The 18915-nt window shown below is 39.2% G+C and overlaps 1 protein-coding gene across 50 annotated transcripts in view; it reads right to left on the bottom strand.

The window, feature by feature from the left end:
- The window catches only part of ST7 (suppression of tumorigenicity 7), a 277720-nt gene that overhangs the window by 50368 nt on the left and 208437 nt on the right, over positions 1-18915 (bottom strand). For all 50 annotated transcript variants that reach the window (XR_012432804.1, XR_012432806.1, XR_012432805.1 and 47 more), the window contains one exon: positions 8677-8791. Coding sequence is in view for 40 of the 50 variants with exons in the window: in XM_074035840.1 (XP_073891941.1) it covers positions 8677-8791 (115 nt within the window). In the remaining 10 variants the exon portion in view is untranslated. The remainder of the gene's footprint in view (positions 1-8676; positions 8792-18915) is intronic.

The following is an 18915-nucleotide window of genomic DNA, read 5'->3' as shown; positions in this document are numbered from 1 at the left end:
TCTCTTATTTCCCTGTCCTACGTACATGGTGTGATTTAGGAGTAAAAGCTAGGCTGTTTCATCACTTTGCACCCACAACAAAAAACAATGTCTGAAATATAGCTGGTGCTCAGTGTTTGCTGAATAAAATCCTAAATTAATATACTAAAATCTCAAATCTCTTGATATTAGCTTCCTTCAACTTGCAAACATTTACATCCAATTTAGCTCCCAGAAGCCAACATTGATGAGTGTTGTACGTTCTAACAGGGAATCAGAAACTTGTTATTTCTCAACATGTGTACTGCATTTATCTTTGCTTACAGAGTTCCAGCAGAGTGTTTGAAATTGTATTGGTCCTCTAATCTCAATGTCTATTTGAAACAGCAGTGGAATGAAATTGTGGGGCAGGATGAAAAAAACAATAAAGTAAAAACTGAAACAAGGTTGAAGGAAAGTAGAAAAAACAAGGAAAACCACACCTCTTCTGACTCCTTAAGGAGCCGTTATTGGAATGATGCTGCTGAAAGAAAAGGTCATCTTAGGGAGAATGACTCTTGAATTTTCAACAGTCATAAGTGGTTCATAACAGTCAAACTTTAATTCAATAATCTTGGAAGAAATGTCTGTAATTATGAGTAAAACTGTCAATCAGATGGGCTTCGGAAAACTTATGTTGCAAAACTTTAGACAGGATAGAACAGTTTTCCATGATAACCTTTTTGATCTGATATCCTTTTGTTCATCTCCCAAAACAACCAAGATGTAGTTTCAATGCAGGGTCAGTTCTCATATCTATGAATCTAAATTTTTTTCAAAGGTGGCAGCAAGTAGATATATAAATCCCAAATCATCTCACAAATGAGAACACTATATCGTAGTAGGATCTTACAGATCGAGTCACTCACTGACCACAGATGTTCCCAATGACTACCTTAGTACAAAGGGGTTGAGATGAAAGGGGCACAAGCTTGCTCTCAAAGGCTTTCTTTCTCTGCACTCCCCACAGCTTATTTCAAACAGACTCACTGAGCACTGATTCATCTCACTTCGCCTTATTTTTGTATTTTTGTTTTTTCCACTAGACTGAAAACTTCTTGGTGACAGAGAATAGGTTATATTTATCTCTGAATCTAAAGCACCTAAAAGTTAGTACTTCAGCATAATAAGGACTTGATAGATCCTTGCTGAAATAATTTGAAAAAAATTAACCTATTTACTCCCTGTTATCCTTTAATATTATGAAGTACCAAGAATCCCTTTTCTTGGTCAGGCAACAAATTGATATCATTTCTACCAGGTACACTTGAAGCTCCTATAATCCAACATGTTTGGCCTTCACAGATGTTCTTGGAAGCACGAACCAACCAAACAAACAAAAACGGAAAACAAATTTAAAAAGCAGTCCATTTCTTCTTCATAACCTGTTTGTGGATTGTGATGTGTTCTTACTGTCCCATTATGTGATTAATCAGTTTACTTGTTTATGATATGACGCAAAGAAAACAATAGACATACAGGATTCTGTGCTTAAATTTTTGTTATTGTTGATTCCAGGCAGTATAAGGTCTTTTTGCCCCACCTCCAGAAAGCCAATCTGAGGTCCCCTTCCAACTAAAGGGAAAAATTTTACTGAAGAAATAAAAGGGATTGATATACAAGAATCTCAAAAAGATGTGCCGCCTGGGAGTTCAATGATTCAATTAGGAAGTTCTACATGACCTTAGTCATTTGGGGCAGGGGGAAGGACAAGCACTACACATTCAACTACACCCAGAAAAATGCATCTTACGCTACAAAGCCAAACACCAGATGTTACTTGCAACTTTTGGACTGGATTACCCCAGAAGGTCTGTGTCAGAGGGCCCTTCTGTGGCTGGTGCCCTGAAGCCAAACACAGCAGTTTCCCTGATGGTAATGGCTGGCTGGGGAGGGATGTTACCTGGGTAAATTATGATAACTGGGCAATAAGGATTACCAAACCCAACATAAATTTGGAGGGTTTGTGCAAGTGCCAACTATGTGAATTACAGATGTATGCATTCACCAAAGGTCTTCCATCATCAGAGACAGAAGTTTGTCATGCATATAGTCCTCACTGAAATGACATCTATTGTCACAACTTTTGCTCACTGCAATATATAGTTCATCCCCTAACAGTCTATCATTTGTTCTAAAGTAACCTCAAAGGCCTAGTCCTCTTGGCAGATCTACCTCTTGGTGTCCAAATCTGCAGAGCATCCAGTGCAAAGCTATGTAAGACCACCATTTCTCAGTGACTTGTGCTTACAGGCATGAAGTCACAGCCATTAGTATCAGTGCTGATAATTATTTTCTTCTTTGAAGCACCAATGTGGTTCATTTGCCAGTCTTTTCACAACGACTCTCTTTAAGCTCTTGCCTGGTATCCATGATCTTTTCCGTAACAGCCAGCCCAGGGAAAGGAGGTGGACTAGGTTTATAGTCTGTCACTAGAAACCAACAGCATACCAAATCTTCTTTCTAATATGCAGCCTAATTTTGTGATGGGTATTTTCAGATGGGTATTTCAGATGTTTGTGCCTGTGGCATCAAAATTCACATCTATATACTTAACTGAAAAGCACTGTTTTGGAAGTATGGACAGACTGACACTTGAAATGTTTGATAAATATAGATTTTACTCATTGGACCTCCAGACATCTCACATCCTTCCTATTTTTACTTATTCCTCAAACATAAATGGAAAACAGCCTAACCAAAAGACAGGGTGTCCAGTAACCATTTCAAAGGAACTATGATGATAGCTGAATAACTTGTGCTAGTTATAAGGCCCTGGGCAATAAACAAGGTTTACGAAATTTTTAGTTATAACTACTTGCTGACTCTGCAAAACAGTATCAGCAAAAAGGCTTTTTCTCCGAATAGTCTCAACATAGAGTGATTCCCTAATGACTTTCCTTAGAACTTCTGTTTTCAATCTACTGAGATGAAAGTATTTCCTCCAATGTTAGAAACATGTCCTGTTCTAAAAAGTATACCCTCTGCAAATTACCAGATGGCAGATAATAATGCTAATTTAGGATGGGCTTGATGGCATCAGTAAAAATGATCTTGATATAGTGGTTGCATTTATATAACTTTTGTGACTGTAAGAAAGACCAGCTGTCCCTAGTTCTTTTGAGAAAGAAGGGAAGAACAAGAGAAGATTCTGCCCCAAATTTAGGGCAATCACTAAATGACTTAACAGAGTAAATATCCAAAAGTGCTTAGATCTGTATTTCTACTAGGACAAACTGTTCAGAGAGGCTGAAGTTGCTATGAACCCAAAGAAGTAATTTTTCCTTTGATCAGAAGTAAAAATCCCTGGCATTTCTTTTTTCGGCTTTCCAAAGCTTTAGATAAAACTAAGAATTTTAGTTCTAATCAAATATCTGTATGTCCTATTAGATCTATAATTAATTTTAATAACAAGTCATAACATTGTCTTTTTGCAGAGCATAAGACTGGACTCTTATTCCCTCATTGTGACATTTTATATATGGTTTTCCATTTGAACAAGACTAATGAAGAATAGTGGTGAAGTTTAGGAGTGACACTTTCAGCTCTTTATAATAGCGAATAATATTTGAACTCTTACTGTGTGTCCCACACTGTTCTTAACACTTAACATAGATTAAACCACTTTAATCCTCACAACAAATTACCCACTGTGTGATCTTGGGCAAGTTACTTAGCCTTTCTAAGCCTTGATCTCATATCCAGAGAAAGAAACCAAGGCTTTGATTGTTAAGTAATTTTCTCAAGCTCCCTCAGTTGGTGAAAGGCAGAGCTGGGACTCTTCCCCACCACCCATGACTGCCTTCTAGTATCCCCAAGGATCACTAACTAGAGACAGGCAGAACTAGATGCTCCCAAAGGTACCTTATAGTGCTCAGACCTGCGTTCACTTGCTCTATGAGATTCTTCTAAAATTGAAATACACAAATGACAATGAATAAGAAACACATGAATTCTTTTCCACATTCCCACCCTAATCTTTGGGACTTAAGTTTTCAACCTAGGTGGCCTATAAACTTCTTTGAAAGGCAATCCAAAGCTTGTAACAATTTTTGCAATGGCTTCTAAAAGAAGGTTCTCATGACTTAAGGATCTTGAAAACATTGCTGTCTTTATAGCAAATGTATGACTGAAGAGAAAGATAAATCTCAAATTAAATGAACACCTTACATCAAATCCCTTTTGTGATTAAAAAAAATTAGATACAAGTTGATTGAAGATGGGAAGTCATATTTTGAAGACAGTTTCAGAAAGACAAGCAAATATAGATACACTCAGTTCTTAAAAAATGATTAGAAGGAACCTTAGAAGACAACGTGGCATCACTGAAATTCTGCACCATGGCTTCAGCCCACAAGTCATGCCTTTGTAAGAGGAGTGAGAGAGGCCCAGCACATCACTTTTGGAAGGCTTACATTTATGGAAAACACATGGGATTTAAAGCCAGCTGGATCTGGATTTGAATCCCAGCTCTGCAGTTTTCTAAGAATGTGGGCTTGTAAGTTATTTAATCTCACAAAGCCTCAGTTTCTGCATCTGCTAAAATGGAATAACTGCCTCCTTGCAGGGTTATTGTGAGGGTAAAGCTAATGCCAAGCTAATAACATGCTTGGCACATGGTAGGTTCTCAATAAATTGTGGCTAATAACAACAAGAACAATGGAATTCATAAAAACAATCTAAATAAATACTGCCAACAGCAGAAAGAGTGTAAGTGTGGTGGTTAAAAGCACGGGTCTGGAGTCAGACCACCTCAGTTTTTATCCTGGCTTTCCTTTCCTTGTGGAATTCACATCATATTTAATGAAGCTGTTCTCAGTCGACCACTTTTCTCTCATAATATAACATCTACATGGCTTTACTTTGATATTATAGGCTCTTCCTGTGAGCAATTACCTTCTTTTTGTACCAGTTACCATATCCGCAAAATGGGGCTAACAATAGTATCTACCCAATATGCTTGTGGTTTGAATCATGTCTGATACTGACACATTACAGGAACTCAATAAATGCTAGCTGTTGCTGCTGCTATTTTAGTCACTGTGTGAAGAACATGATAGAACCAGGACCAGCCACCTGGAATAAAACTACCCACCTATAATGTTGATTCACAAATTGAACACACAAGAGTAAGAAAACGCCTGAGAATAGCAATACAGTATTTTAGACTAACACCTGGAATAATAAAACATTAGAAGTTATCTCAATGGCAAAATCAAAATCAGACTGCAGACTACGATGAGATATGTCCAATCAACTGGCAATCTTTGTGGGGACACAGGAGTATATGATTGTTACTGATTTCTGAACTCAAAGCCAAACTTTTTTTTAAGGTGGTGAAGAACAATGAGACTAGGGGAATACATTTTGCCTCCCTTCTTTCCCTCAAAATATGTTCTTCACCACCCTCATCCCTGGTCCCCAGTGCCTTGCCATTTTTCTAAATCTTTTTGCAAAGGTCAGAAAAGCAGAACTAATCCCATTGTGTTCCCAGCATACTACTTAAAAAATTCAGCCACCTAGCAAATGTAATAAAGAAGGATTGCTGTACCCAAAAACAATCCAAAAAATGGCTACCCCACCAGAGCATTCCAATTAGTAAAAAGGACATATAATCCTGCTGCTTTGGGTGTGGCTCTACAGAGAGGGATGAAGGGGATGGGATTCTAAGTGCTGTCTCCAGCATCTCATGGATTAGACATCTGTACCAGGGTGAAGAACAGGACGCCCTAAGAGCTGTCTGTACTCCAAGACCTCTAAAGTACCCACCTCCTCACCCAGGGCCAGATAAGGAACCAGCAGTTCAGTAGACGTCTCCAGGAAAAGCAGCAAGGATGAACTTGAAAGAACCCATTTCATGATATGGGGTGAGAAACAAGAGGCATGTTTTTCCACAATCTTCAGTGGCTGCAGCTCAACCCGTAAGAGCAGTAACTTCAGCAGCCACTTCATTATATTTCTACTGTAAATGATACAGGCCTGAGCCAAGTCAGCACCAAAACTCCCTTCAGAATTCACTCGGTGTTAGGTCATCTGTACTCTATTGACAAATGCTGAACTCAAAACCCCTAACGAGGCATCTCAGCAACAATATGTGTCCTGCCACTAATGAGGCTCTTTTTCCATGAATAATGAACAAGAACATCATCTCTGTTGCCAGGTACACAACATAAACAAAGCTCAACACAAGGGCCTTGGTATGGTGAGTTTGTCCATTTGCAACAAAAGAATTTTTCAAAGTGTGAGCCAAGTTTCAGTGGAGGGTGGGACGAGCTGTTGTAACAAATGATGCGAACATATATTATCAGAATCTAATAAATCAGCTTTTGGATGTTGTGGAACAGAGGCTGTGCAATGGGATAGTTAGAGACAATGGGGAGTTCCATTTCTTTATTTTACAATCAGTCTTATAACACAAGGCTGATGATTTCTGTAATGAACAGAGGTCTTCATGAAAGGAGCCTTAAGAGGCTTGCCGTCCCAAAGGCTCTACTAATTAAAGTTTTATTTCTTAAGGCTTGATATATCAGATTGAGTACAGGTCAGCATTAGGGATTGCTATGGCACTGATGGCTACAGAGTGGCATTTGGAAAAGAGTACTGCCACCTGAACCCATGGTCATGGGACTGAATTCCTTTGGTACTAAAAGAATGTCAACGTATGAGGATTTTTGCCTACAAAGCAGCCCAACAGTTTAGACCCCTAAGCTTGGACCACTGTTTAGCTGAACCATGAGTAAGATTTTAGCATATAAATAGAGAATACAAGTGAGCTGACATGAAAGCCAAACAGTGTTTATTTTGTTTACTTTAAGGTGCTCCACAAATACTTTTCTCTGTTTCTAAAATCAGTTCCGCCGGGCGCGGTGGCTCAAGCCTGTAATCCCAGCACTTTGGGAGGCCGAGGCGGGCGGATCACAAGGTCAGGAGATCGAGACCACAGTGAAACCCCGTCTCTACTAAAAATACAAAAAATTAGCCGGGCGCGGTGGTGGGCGCCTGTAGTCCCAGCTACTCGGGAGGCTGAGGCAGGAGAATGGCGGGAACCCGGGAGGCGGAGCTTGCAATGAGCCGAGATCGCGCCACTGCACTCCAGCCTGGGCAACAGCGTGAGACTCCGTCTCAAAAAAAATAAATAAATAAATAAAATAAAATCAGTTCCATACTAGGTGGCAAATATCTTGTTACACAGGGTACTCATGTCTGCACAGGCAAAATGATGCCATCACTGGCTGAAGGCTGTTAGTTTCCATAAATTTGAGCAAGAATTTGAAGAAAATGAAACAAAAACAAAAACAATCTCATAATGCCTGAGTTCCCTCAACTATTGGAGATAACAACTCTCACCCATTTCAGAGATTCTTTACGAAGAAATGTGTCAAAAATAAGACCCAATGGCCAGGTGTGGTGGCTCACGCCTGTACTCCCAGTGCTTTGGGAGGCCAAGGTGAGAAGTTCACTTGAGGCCAGGAGTTTGAGACCAGCCTGGGTAACATAATGATAACCAGTCTCTACAAAAATAAACCCTAAAAATTAGCCAAGTATGATGGCACACTCCTATAGTCCTAGTTACTTGGGAGACTGAAGCAGGAGGATGGCTGGAGCCCAGGAGTTCAAGGTTATAGTGAACTATGATCACACCACTATACTACTCCATCTGGGGCAACAGAGAGGAAGACCCTATCTCTAAAAAAAAAAAAGACCCAAATGGTATAGTTTGCTCTATATGCTTTGTAATCTGAATAATGCTTTAAATGCACTGAAGATGCTTACTAAAGAAAAAATATTTCATAAACCAAAAAATGATTATATAATAAGTAATCATTCCCTATATCCATTTTACAAGCAAACACTTTAGGAAGATGGTTGCTGAAATGAAGCAGAATAGTATAAAGCTCCGCAGATATTTTAGTAACTATGTCATGGCAGGTAATTATGTGGACAATTTTTGTCCAATTAATCAAATCATGAATTCATGGATAATGACAATATGAACATTAGAGTTTTAAAATATCTAGGATGTGCCAGCTTATTTTTCTGATTTCTTAGGAACAGGCAAAATGGAATAAGTTCATGACTGAGTAACCAGAATGGCAAAGGGACTTCAAAGCCTGCTGTTTAAAGAAATCGGGATATTCTGCTGCTAAGGAGAGGAGCTGGGATGAAGGGGATCTGATTTCATCTTCCAATATTTACTGAGTTGTCACATGTGCAAGGGATACTAGCTGTTCTACATTGCTCCAAAGGGTAATGTGCCCAGTAGGCAGTGGTCACAGTGAACTGATGTGGAGTTATAGCAAGAGCTCTAACAGTCAGTGCTGCCCCTACAGGATAGGTACTGCCTGTGAGGTTCTGGGTGATTCCTGACCACAGAGGTAATAGAGCAGAGTAGACATAACTGCCTGATGGGGAGAGCATGAGGGGAGCCTGTAGGGAGGGAAGGAGAGGAACGGGACACACGCCATGTCACATTTCTGGTCCTTGCTAACCATGAAATTCTAAGGTTCTACCAAACATCATCATAAAACTGTAGGTGAAAATTCTGTAAGAGTAAGGTTACAAAAGTGCTGTGCTATTTAAAATGACCCTTCCAATCTAATCAGGGAAAATACATCAAAAGAGGAACAGTCAAGTAAATAAAAATACCCAAGGACTTACCATCATACTTAGCTAAGACTGCCTGAACATCAGCATATGCTTGTAGTTCCAGAAGGGCTTCTAAAAGGTTTTCATGGATATTGAACATGCTCAGAAGGGGGAACTCCTTCATTAACTAGGGCAGAAGAAACCAAGGAATAATTAGTATATTATGTATGTCTTATACTTTTAATGTACATATTTTATTGTACATATTTACTGTATATATCACGTTTATATATATACACACACAGTAAAATGATTACTAGAGTTAAGCATTTTAAGGAATAAGCATTTCTTATTTATTTAATTATTTGAGATGGAGTCTTGCTCTGTTGCCCTGGCTGTAGTGCAGCGGTGCGATCTCAGTTCACTGCAAGCTCCACCTCCCAGGTTCAAGCGATTCTCCTACCTCAGCCTCCCAAGCAGCTGGGACTACAGGCACGTATCACCATGCCCGGCTAATTTTTTGTATTTTTAGTAGAGATGGGGTTTCACCATGTTAGCCAGGATGGTCTTGATCTCCTGACCTCGTGATCCACCCACCTCGGCCTCCCAAAGTGCTGGGATTACAGCATCTCTTATTTTTAAAGTATAATACTGAATTGTATTTATATAAAAGTATAATTCAATTCTTAAAAGTATAATTAATATTGGGCTATAAGAGTTCATATCAATTATTATTTTGTAAATCATTAAATGCTTCTTTCTTTTCCGATAAGGTGGGATAAGATTCAAAGAGAGGTTTTCATAAAAGTTGAAGAAAATGCTCAATAAAGATAAAATGCCATGGAAAAACCAAACAAGGTAAAGGATGAAAAATATCTCACAGGCTTTACCAGTTAGGTCACTGGTAACTTCGCCAGCAGCAGTTTGGACGGAAGCCAGACTGTAGAAGAGTAAACAAGGGGGCCCTACTCTTTCAAGTAGCCTAGTGGCAAAGTTAGGGAGACAAAGTAGAAAAATAGCTAGGAAGTGACATGGGTTAAAAGAAAATTTGTAGGTAGTGATGGGGGTGGTAGTAAAGAGGAAGGTTTACGAGTTCCTGCCTGGTGGCCTCCATAAAACCGGGGCCAAGATCATCTTCTGAGACTAATAGGTGTCAGGGAAGAAGCTTAAAGATGGGGTGAAAGTAAAAAACAGCCACACGGTGGTGAACTGCTCAGGAAAAAAAAAAAGAAAAAATTGCTAAGGCTGTCTTGAGGGCCTAACAGACTGGAGACCATAAATTTATAGAGGTTATAATTGCATGGTGGTCAAGTTTTACCTAGCAGTGGCCAGCAGCCCAGGTACAGTAGCAAGATGTCAAATGATTAGGTTGAGCCTGAATGATTAGGTGGACTGAATTAGGTTCAATAAAATTCAAGGAGCAAGAGACTGGACTATGGTGGTGAACGAATGATTAAAGGAATGGTCCAAGGGTTCTAGACTAGATGAGGATGAAGAGAGGCCCAAAGGGAGTTAAAAGATACAATATTGAACTTCACTGGGAAGCAAAGAGAAAGAAGAAAGACAAAGAATTTCAGAGTAAATTTTTTATCTTCAAGAAAGGTAAAATCTGGCCAGGCATAGTGGCTCATGCCTATAACCCCAGCACTTTGAGAGGCCGAGGCAAGTGGATCACCTGAGGTCAGGAGTTTGACACCAGCCTGTCCAACATGGCAAAACCCCCTCTCTACTAAAAATACAAAAATTAGCCAGGTGCGATGGCACGCACCTGTAGTCCCAGCTACTTAGGAGGCTGAGGCAGGAGAATTGCTTGAACCTGAGAGGTGGAGGTTGCAGTGAGCTGAGATCATGCCACTGCATTCCAGTCTGGGCAACAGAGTGAGACTCCATCTCGAAGAATAAGAGGAGGAGGAGGGGGAGGAGGAGGGAGGAGGAGGAGGGAGGAGGAGGAGGAGAAGAAGAAGAAGAAAAAGAAGAAATCTCATCTTAAAAGAAAGTTAACCAGGTTCAAAAAAAAAGGAAAGGTAAAATCTTATCTTAAAACAAAGATAACCAGGTTCAAAAAAAAGAAAAGTAAAATGTTATCTTAAAAGAAAGGTAACCAGGTTCTTTATAGAGCAGAATCACAGATATATTCTCCTCTAATCCTCTACCTGGATAACTGCTATCTATTATAACATAATAACCTCTAAAAAAGTGGTAACTGTTTTCGATGTCAACATCTTTAAAGTAATTATGCTGAGAGAAATAATACTCAAAAATAGGCTAATTCACTGCTAAGCAAAAAATCAGTGAATATACTGCATTGACCATCCAGTTCTTCCATCATTAGTAACATTTACCATATCGCTTTGTTTTTTAAAGCCAAGAATCATTTACCCTATCTTTAAAAATAAATAATTTTCTGCAGCCCAAAAGAGCATCATATTACTAATGAAAAACCCCTATTAAACTGATTAGGCGTTCAGTAAGACTGATGGTCCGAACTTCCCCAGAGAGGCCTGCAGTATTTTCACTGTTGATAAAGGAAGTGAATAAGACTATACCACACATTGCTGATGTTCTGTAACCAATAAAGTACTTCTTGTTCTGGTTCATTTTGATTCTAGTTGACATTACTCTTTGATTTTTTTTCTCTTTCTAATTAAAGCTAGTTAGAATTAAAGCTCTCTGCCATTCAGCATTTGGCAACACAATAAAGACATTCTCTAAACTGCAACATTTAAACATTTATTGTTTTCAGCCAATTCTTCAGGTAATGATCAAACTTCAAGGACACAAATCATATTCTATAATTTAAAAAGTACAATTCCAAATATTACTTGCTGAAGCTTAAAAACTGAGTCTTATTAAAACTCAGTGAGACCGCATATGCAAACATGAGGTCTCACCCGGTTCCAACAGAACTTGAGGTAAGCTGCTAGGAGCTTAAACAACAGTGCTTTCATTGGAAGCTCGGACAGGGTAAACTGTGTTCAAAAACACATCACCAATAAAAGGATTTTAAACATGGTAAAAAGCAAATGTTGGAGAGGTAATTAAAGTCATATGACAATTCGTAAATCTAGCTTTCCTAATTTAATATAAACAGGAAGAAAAAGTGAACCCTCTGCTGCCTCCACTGCCCTCTCCAGCCCCTCAAACAAGCTATCTTAGAGAAAAGCCCACAACTCCCTTGGCTCTGTTTACTCCACACTGCTTCGCTACAATCTGGCTTGCCTCTGCACAACCTGAATCTGCTTGTCCCCATCTACAGGTGACTGAGATTGCTCCTGTGGACACCCTCCGCCCTTTTCTTGCTTGACCTCTGCATCATTTGAAAGTCTGATAGCTTTTTCTTTGAAACGCTTGCCTCTCTTGGCTTCTTCAACAGTATTCTCTTCTGGTTTTCTTCATACTTATCTCACAGCTCCTTTTCTAGTTTCCCCTTGTCTCTGACTTAGGAGTAAGTCTTCTTGCAGGTTATGTCCTGCATCCTCTTATCTTAAACACCCTGATCTCTAGAACCGTTGTCATTTCCAGGGTCTCAGCATCAGCATCTCCACGGGGATGACTTCCACAACCTAACATCCTGCCAACTGTCTTCCTGACAGTTTCACCTCAGTGTCCTTAAAGGCAACACACCTAATACTGAGCTGACAATTTCCCTCTTCCCAGGCCAACCCTTCAAACCTGTTCTTCCCTCCTTGGTATTTCCTATCTCAGAGAAAAGAACCATTAAACTCTTGTCACCCTCTTCTCCTTACAGCCACTTTAGAGGCCTGCAACCCCTGAGTTGATATTTAAAACATGTTGATAGCTTTCATTACATTCACTGAAAGCTCTGTTATGCAAACATACACCTTAAGAATCATTACTATCTCTCTTTTCTCTAACCATGCTGCCAGTAACTTATGCCCTCATATATTACCTAAATTGCTCCAATAGCATCTGCATTTGTCCATTTGCCTCCAATCACCTCTTTCCAATCCACCCTTCCAATGCAGTCATAAAGGCTTTTTTTTTTTTTTTTTTTTTTGAGATGGAGTCTCACTCTGTCACCCAGTCTGGAGTGCAGTGGTGCCATCTGGGCTCACTGCAAGCTCCGCCTCCTGGGTTCATGCCATTCTCCTGCCTCAGCCTCCCGAGTAGCTGGGACTATAGGCGCCCATCACCACGCCCGGCTAATGTTTTGTATCTTTAGTAGAGACAGGGTTTCACCGTGTTAGCCAGGATGGTCTACATCTCCTGACCGCGTGATCTGCCCGCCTCGGCCTCCCAAAGTGCTGGGATTACAGGCATGAGCCACCGCGCCCAGCCCATGAAGACTCTTATACACAAGTGAGTCCATCACACTCCTGCTTAAAAGGCAACCACTGACCTGACGAGATTTATCCCAAGGAAATAATCAGATGTGAATACAAATTTACAAAGCTGTTTATCACATTATTGGTAATAGTAAACATTTTTTAAATGCATTAACCCATTATGAGATATTTAAGTATAATAAACTATAGTCACCTTGTGGGCTATTATATGTTGTCATTAGAAGTTAAGTTCTCAAAAAACTTTCAACAGCATGGCCTGGGAAATGCTGGCATACAATATTACACTAGAGAAAGCAGGATACAAACTATATTTTGCAATAAAATCATGCTTTTCTTATGAGCCTATGCATAGAAACATACTTGGTTAGAAATACACTAAAATTATACCAATATACTAAATTATACTAATATACTAAAATGTTAACAGCAGTTATTTCTAGTTGATATTAAAGGTGATTTTTATTTCTTCCTTCATATTTTCTATATGTTCTAATTTTTGAAAATTTTGTTCTAACATTCATTCTATGAACTGGGGAGGGGGACAGCCATTTTTAGGAATACTGGCTTCTCACTCAATTCCGGATATAATCTAAAATGCTTGGCAAGGCGAACACAGCCCCTTGTGACAAGTCCCTGTCTACCGTGCCAGCCTCACTTCTAGCCACTTCACACACACCACACACCTGGCATAGAACAGCTTTCAGTTCCTTAAACAGGCCACGTTCACTCATGCATCTATCCAAGCTCCTCCCCCTTGGAGTGCTCTCCCATCTTGGTCAATCTGGTTACTCCTCAATTTCCAGGAAATCTTTACCTGGCCCCTGACTCCTGACCTCTTACCTTCATCTGCAGGTTAAGTACTCCTGGCCTGAACTACCAGAGTCCTTGTCACAATCATCTACTGGTCCATCTTCTCCATGAGTCTGAGAAGAACATGAGAGCAGGAACTTTGCCTTATTGCTGTATTCTTCGTCAGTGACCAACCTATCATAGGTGCTCAGCACACACTTCATGACTGGAATACTTTTTAAAGGCTTTACATTTCTATTGCTTTAGAGTACATGTTATAATATTATATGTCTGCTGCCACAGCTCTACTTCAGGCCATTGAATTACATATCCCTAAACAGGTTCTTTATCATTTATAATCTTCCGATATCTACACCTTGGACAAGGTATAGGTAGAACCTGTATGTTTTGACTCAATGCTCAGAATTTTCTTATACTTAGAACTGTCTGAAAATGGAATAGATGGTCTAGAGAAGTCTCTGTCACCATAACTACTTATATACAGAGAAGCCCGTCATGGGACAGGGATACTAAAGAAAGGACCAAGAACCTTTCAAATTCTGCAATTCCAGGGAAACAATTCCCAGCTCCTAAGCATAACTTTTAAGGCCCTCTCTCAGTTCAAGGCCAGATTCCTCCGGCCTCTCCTGTCTTCTGCAGGATTAAATTCTAGTCTTGTCAAACCAGATTATTATGCACCATTCCCAGAATCGTGTCTACTGTTCCTAGCCACCGTGTTTCTGCTCGAACTGTTTTCACCACCTGGAATACCTCTTCCCCTCATTTACAAGGCAGCCTGTCAAAATCACCCCGCCCTCCAAAGCCCAGATCAAATGTCACCTCCTAAAGTCACAGCATCGTAGAAAGTGAGAGCCAGAAGAGTCCATGGAGATCATCCAAACACCCTCCTCACTTTACAGACGAGCTCCCTCCCGCCCCCGCCCCACCAAAAAACAATAAAGGCTGCAAGTTTAAGTGATTCAGCCAAGTTAGTGCTGGGATTATGATCCAAACTCAGTCATCAGCACTGAGTCCAAATTTCAAAACATCAGAACCCTAGTTTCTGGGTTGCCAAGTCCAGAACTAAACCATTTTGCTTACGCTTCTCACACAATACTACTGTATCATCTTTGTATTGTGTTTACATGAATTTAAGAAGATAGATGTATTACAGAGGAAAGAGTCCTAAATTTAAAGTTATTCCTGAATTAAAATCCAACCTCTGCCATTTACTACCTGTGTGAATTTGCACAAATTATTTAACCTCTCTGAGCTTTGTTTTTTTCATCTCCTGGGTCTTAGTTCATATGGCATCTTCTCAGACTCTCTCTACCACCCTACCTAATGTCACCACCCACCCCTCATATCACGACTTTCCGTTGTTTCTATCACATTCTGAAATCATCTTATTTATGTGGCTGAATATTAGATAATTTAAAAAAAACTAAAAATAATAAAATAGAGGGTGAGAGGTGGGGGTCTAGTTTTATTCTTTTGCATATGAATATCCAGTTTCCCCAACACCGTTTATTGAAGAGACTGTCCTTTCTCCAATGAGTGTTCTTGGCACCTTTGTCAAAATCAGTTGGCTATAGATATATGGATGAATTTCTGGCCTTTTTATTCTGTTCCATCAGTTTGTGTGTGTGTTTTTTTTTTTTTTTTTTTTTTTTTTTTTTTTTTGAGACGGAATCTCGCTCTGTCGCCCAGGCTGGAGTGCAGTGGCCGGATCTCAGCTCACTGCAAGCTCCGCCTCCCGGGTTTACGCCATTCTCCTGCTTCAGCCTCCCAAGTAGCTGGGACTACAGGCACCCGCCACCACGCCCGGCTAATTTTTTTGTATTTTTTTTTTAGTAGAGACAGGGTTTCACCGTGTTAGCCAGGATGGTCTCGATCTCCTGATCTCGTGATCCGACCGTCTCAGCCTCCCAAAGTGCTGGGATTACAGGCTTGAGCCACTGCGCCCGGCCTGTATCTGTTTTGATGCCAGTACCATGCAGTTTGGGTTAAAACAATTTATAGTATGATGACTCCAGCTTTGTACTTTTTGCTTAGAATTGCTTTGGCTATTTGGGGTCTTTTGTGGTTCCATACAAATTTTAGGATTGCTTTTCTATTTCTATGAAGAATGTCATTGGTATTTTGATAGAGATTGCAGCAAAACTGTAGACTGCTTCCAAAAACCTCAATGTAAGGTCCAAGACTATAAAACCACTAGAAGAAAACAGAGGGGAAATGCTTCAGGACATTGGTCTGGGAAAATATTTTAGAATAAGACCTCAAAAGCACAGGTAACATAAGGAAAAATAAATAGGATTATGTCAAACTACAAAGCTTCTGCACACCAAAGGAAACAACAGAGTTACAAGACAGACAACCTATAGGAGAAAATATTTGCAAACTACTTCTCTGATGGGATTAATGCCCAGAATATACAAGGAACTCAAACATCTCAACAGCAAAACAACAAACAATCCAATTAAAAAGTGGTCAAATTATCTAAACAGATACTTGTCAAAAGAAGACAAACAAATGACCAACAAATATATGAAAAAATGCTCAACCTCACAATTATCAGAGAAATGCAAATCAAAAACACAATGTAGTATCATCTCCCTCCAGTTAGAATGGCTATTGTAAAAAAGATCAAAAATAAATAAATAAATAAATAATGACAAACACTGGCAAGAATGCAGAAAAAGGGAAATTCTTATACACTTTTGGTAGGACTGTAAACTAGTATAGCCACTATGGAGAACAGTATGGAGGTTCTTCAAAAAAAACTACAAATAGAATAACCATATGATCCAGCAATCCCACTACGGGGCACTTATTCAAAGGAAAGGAAATTAGTATATCAAAGAGACGTCTGCACCCACATCTCTACTACAGCACTATTCACAATAGCCAAGACATGGAATCAACATAGGTGTCCAACTACAGATGAATGGATAAGGAAAGTGTGGCATATACACAATGAAATATCACCCAGGCATAAAAAAGAATAAAATCCTATCATTTGCAGCAAGATGGATGAAACCAGAGGACACTATTATGTTAAGCGAAATAAGCCAGGAACGGAAAGTTAATCACGCATGGTCTCATTCCTATGCAGAAGAAAAACAAAGTTGAGCTCCTAGAACTAAAAAGTAGAACAGAGGATACTAGAAGCTGGGAAGGGCAGAGGATAGAGAGAGATTTGTTAAAAGATATAAAATTATAGCTCAACAGAAGGAATAACTTCTAATGTTCCATACCAGTGTAGGATGACTACAGTGAACTTTAATTACAAAAACAGGTAGGAAACCAGATTTGGCCCACAGGCCTTAGTTTGCCAACTCCTGGTTAATAGGAATAAAATGTAAAAGCCAAAATATCTTCATAAAAGAAGTTTCATAATGATACTATATTCTAAAAACATAACATCTCTTATACACAGCTGGTTTGGCAGACTGTAGCAAAATGGAAAAAGCCTACCGTACAACCCAGCACCTCTTCTCCCGGCTACATCCCCTGGAGACTGTTGTTTAGTCCACTATTTATGATGGGATTTTCCTCATCTGTAGTAAATATCCCCAGTGTGCGGACATTCACTAGGGATGAGGAAAATCTCATCACAAATAGTGGACTAAACAGATAATGGGGTATACTTATATGACAAAATGCTATTCAGCAGAAAAAAGAAATGGGTTAGAATTTAAGATATCTTAATGTGGACAAAAATCAAGCAGTTTTATTTTTTTTTCCTTATCTAAAAGGATTATTCATTCAGTAAACATTAATCATTCATTCAGTAAACATTAACAAATATGAAATCCTTGCTATATGCTAGGCATCAGGACACACAGTTCATTAAGACTGACCCCTACCTATTGCATAAAAGATAATCGATAATTTTTTATTTTCACAAAAAGTGGCAACTGATTGTTATTCTTAAAGGCAAGTCATAGAAATGAGAGCAAATTATACTTAGAACCTCAGTAGTTAGAAAGATAAGACGAACACATAAGGCTGAGATCAACTGCATATACAAGTCACCAAAATCAAGTAGTTTTCAGTGAGTAAGTACACTATATCTGTTCTAAAATCTGATATGATATAATTAAAACCAAAAATGAACACAAAACAATACAATGTATAGTTTATGGGCTATATCATGGAAATATCAGAAAACAAAATGAGGGCCGGGTGTGGTAGCTCACGCCTGTAATCCCAGCAGTTTGGGAGGCCAAGGCAGGCAGATACTTTGAGGTCAGGAGTTTGAGACCAGCCTGGCCAACATGGTGAAACCCCGTCTCTACTAAAAATACAAAAATTAGCTGGACATGCTGGCGCATGCCTGTAATCCCAGCTACTTGGGAGGTTGAGGCAGGAGAATCACTTAAACCCAGGAGACAGAGGCTGCAGTGAGTCAAGATTGCGCCACTGCACTCCAGCCTGGGCAACAGAGCAGGGCTTCATCTTGGAAAAAAGAAAAAGAAAGAAAGAAAGAAAACTGAAAAAACAGACTCGTTGGTGCCTCAGGGAAGATGAATAGTGTGAGCGGTGGTCAGATGAGGGCCACAGCTTTATCTACATTATTTTATTTCTTGTAAAAAAAGAAGGTGAAAAAAGAAAAAAATAAAAAATAAAAGGAAAGAAGGTGAAGGGAAAAATGCAAAAATTTTAACTAATGAATTTGTTACTATGTATTATTACTTATTTTAAATTCTAAGCAGTGCAGCTATGATTTTTACACAACATTCGGCATACATTTTTATGTTTTAAAAGTTTCTTCCTCAAAAATAGGGTGTTTGAGAGATGTACTTTTCATATGTAATTCTTAAAGAGCTTAATTTTCATGAGACCTTGATTTGTTTTCTTATTTTCTAAGTGCCTTTTGAGGCAAAATTACTTCTTCCCTTCAGGGGTTTGGCTCTGTAGCTACTTATGGTGGTGTTGGCATTTAAAAAAAAAAACAAAAAAAAAACCAGAGTGTCTTTGATTGAACACTATTTAGAGAATTTTCCCCTAAAATAATTTGATTTAATAGATTTTAATACTCTGTACTTGAATTCTATAATAATATCAAGATAATAACTGCTAATCCCACAGGAAGCATAGCTGGAGCCCCGCTTCTTAATTCTCCGTGAGTTTCAGAGAGTAGGTTCACCGACAGACAGGGTGTAAAGAACTTTAAGAATTAATATTTTATCCTGAAGAATGCCTAACAGTT

The sequence above is a fragment of the Macaca fascicularis genome, chromosome 3, assembly GCF_037993035.2.
Source record: "Macaca fascicularis isolate 582-1 chromosome 3, T2T-MFA8v1.1".
Taxonomy (NCBI): Eukaryota; Metazoa; Chordata; class Mammalia; order Primates; family Cercopithecidae; genus Macaca; species Macaca fascicularis.
The sequence above is the reverse complement of the archived record's forward strand: the minus strand, read 5'-3'. Positions and strand labels throughout refer to the sequence as shown.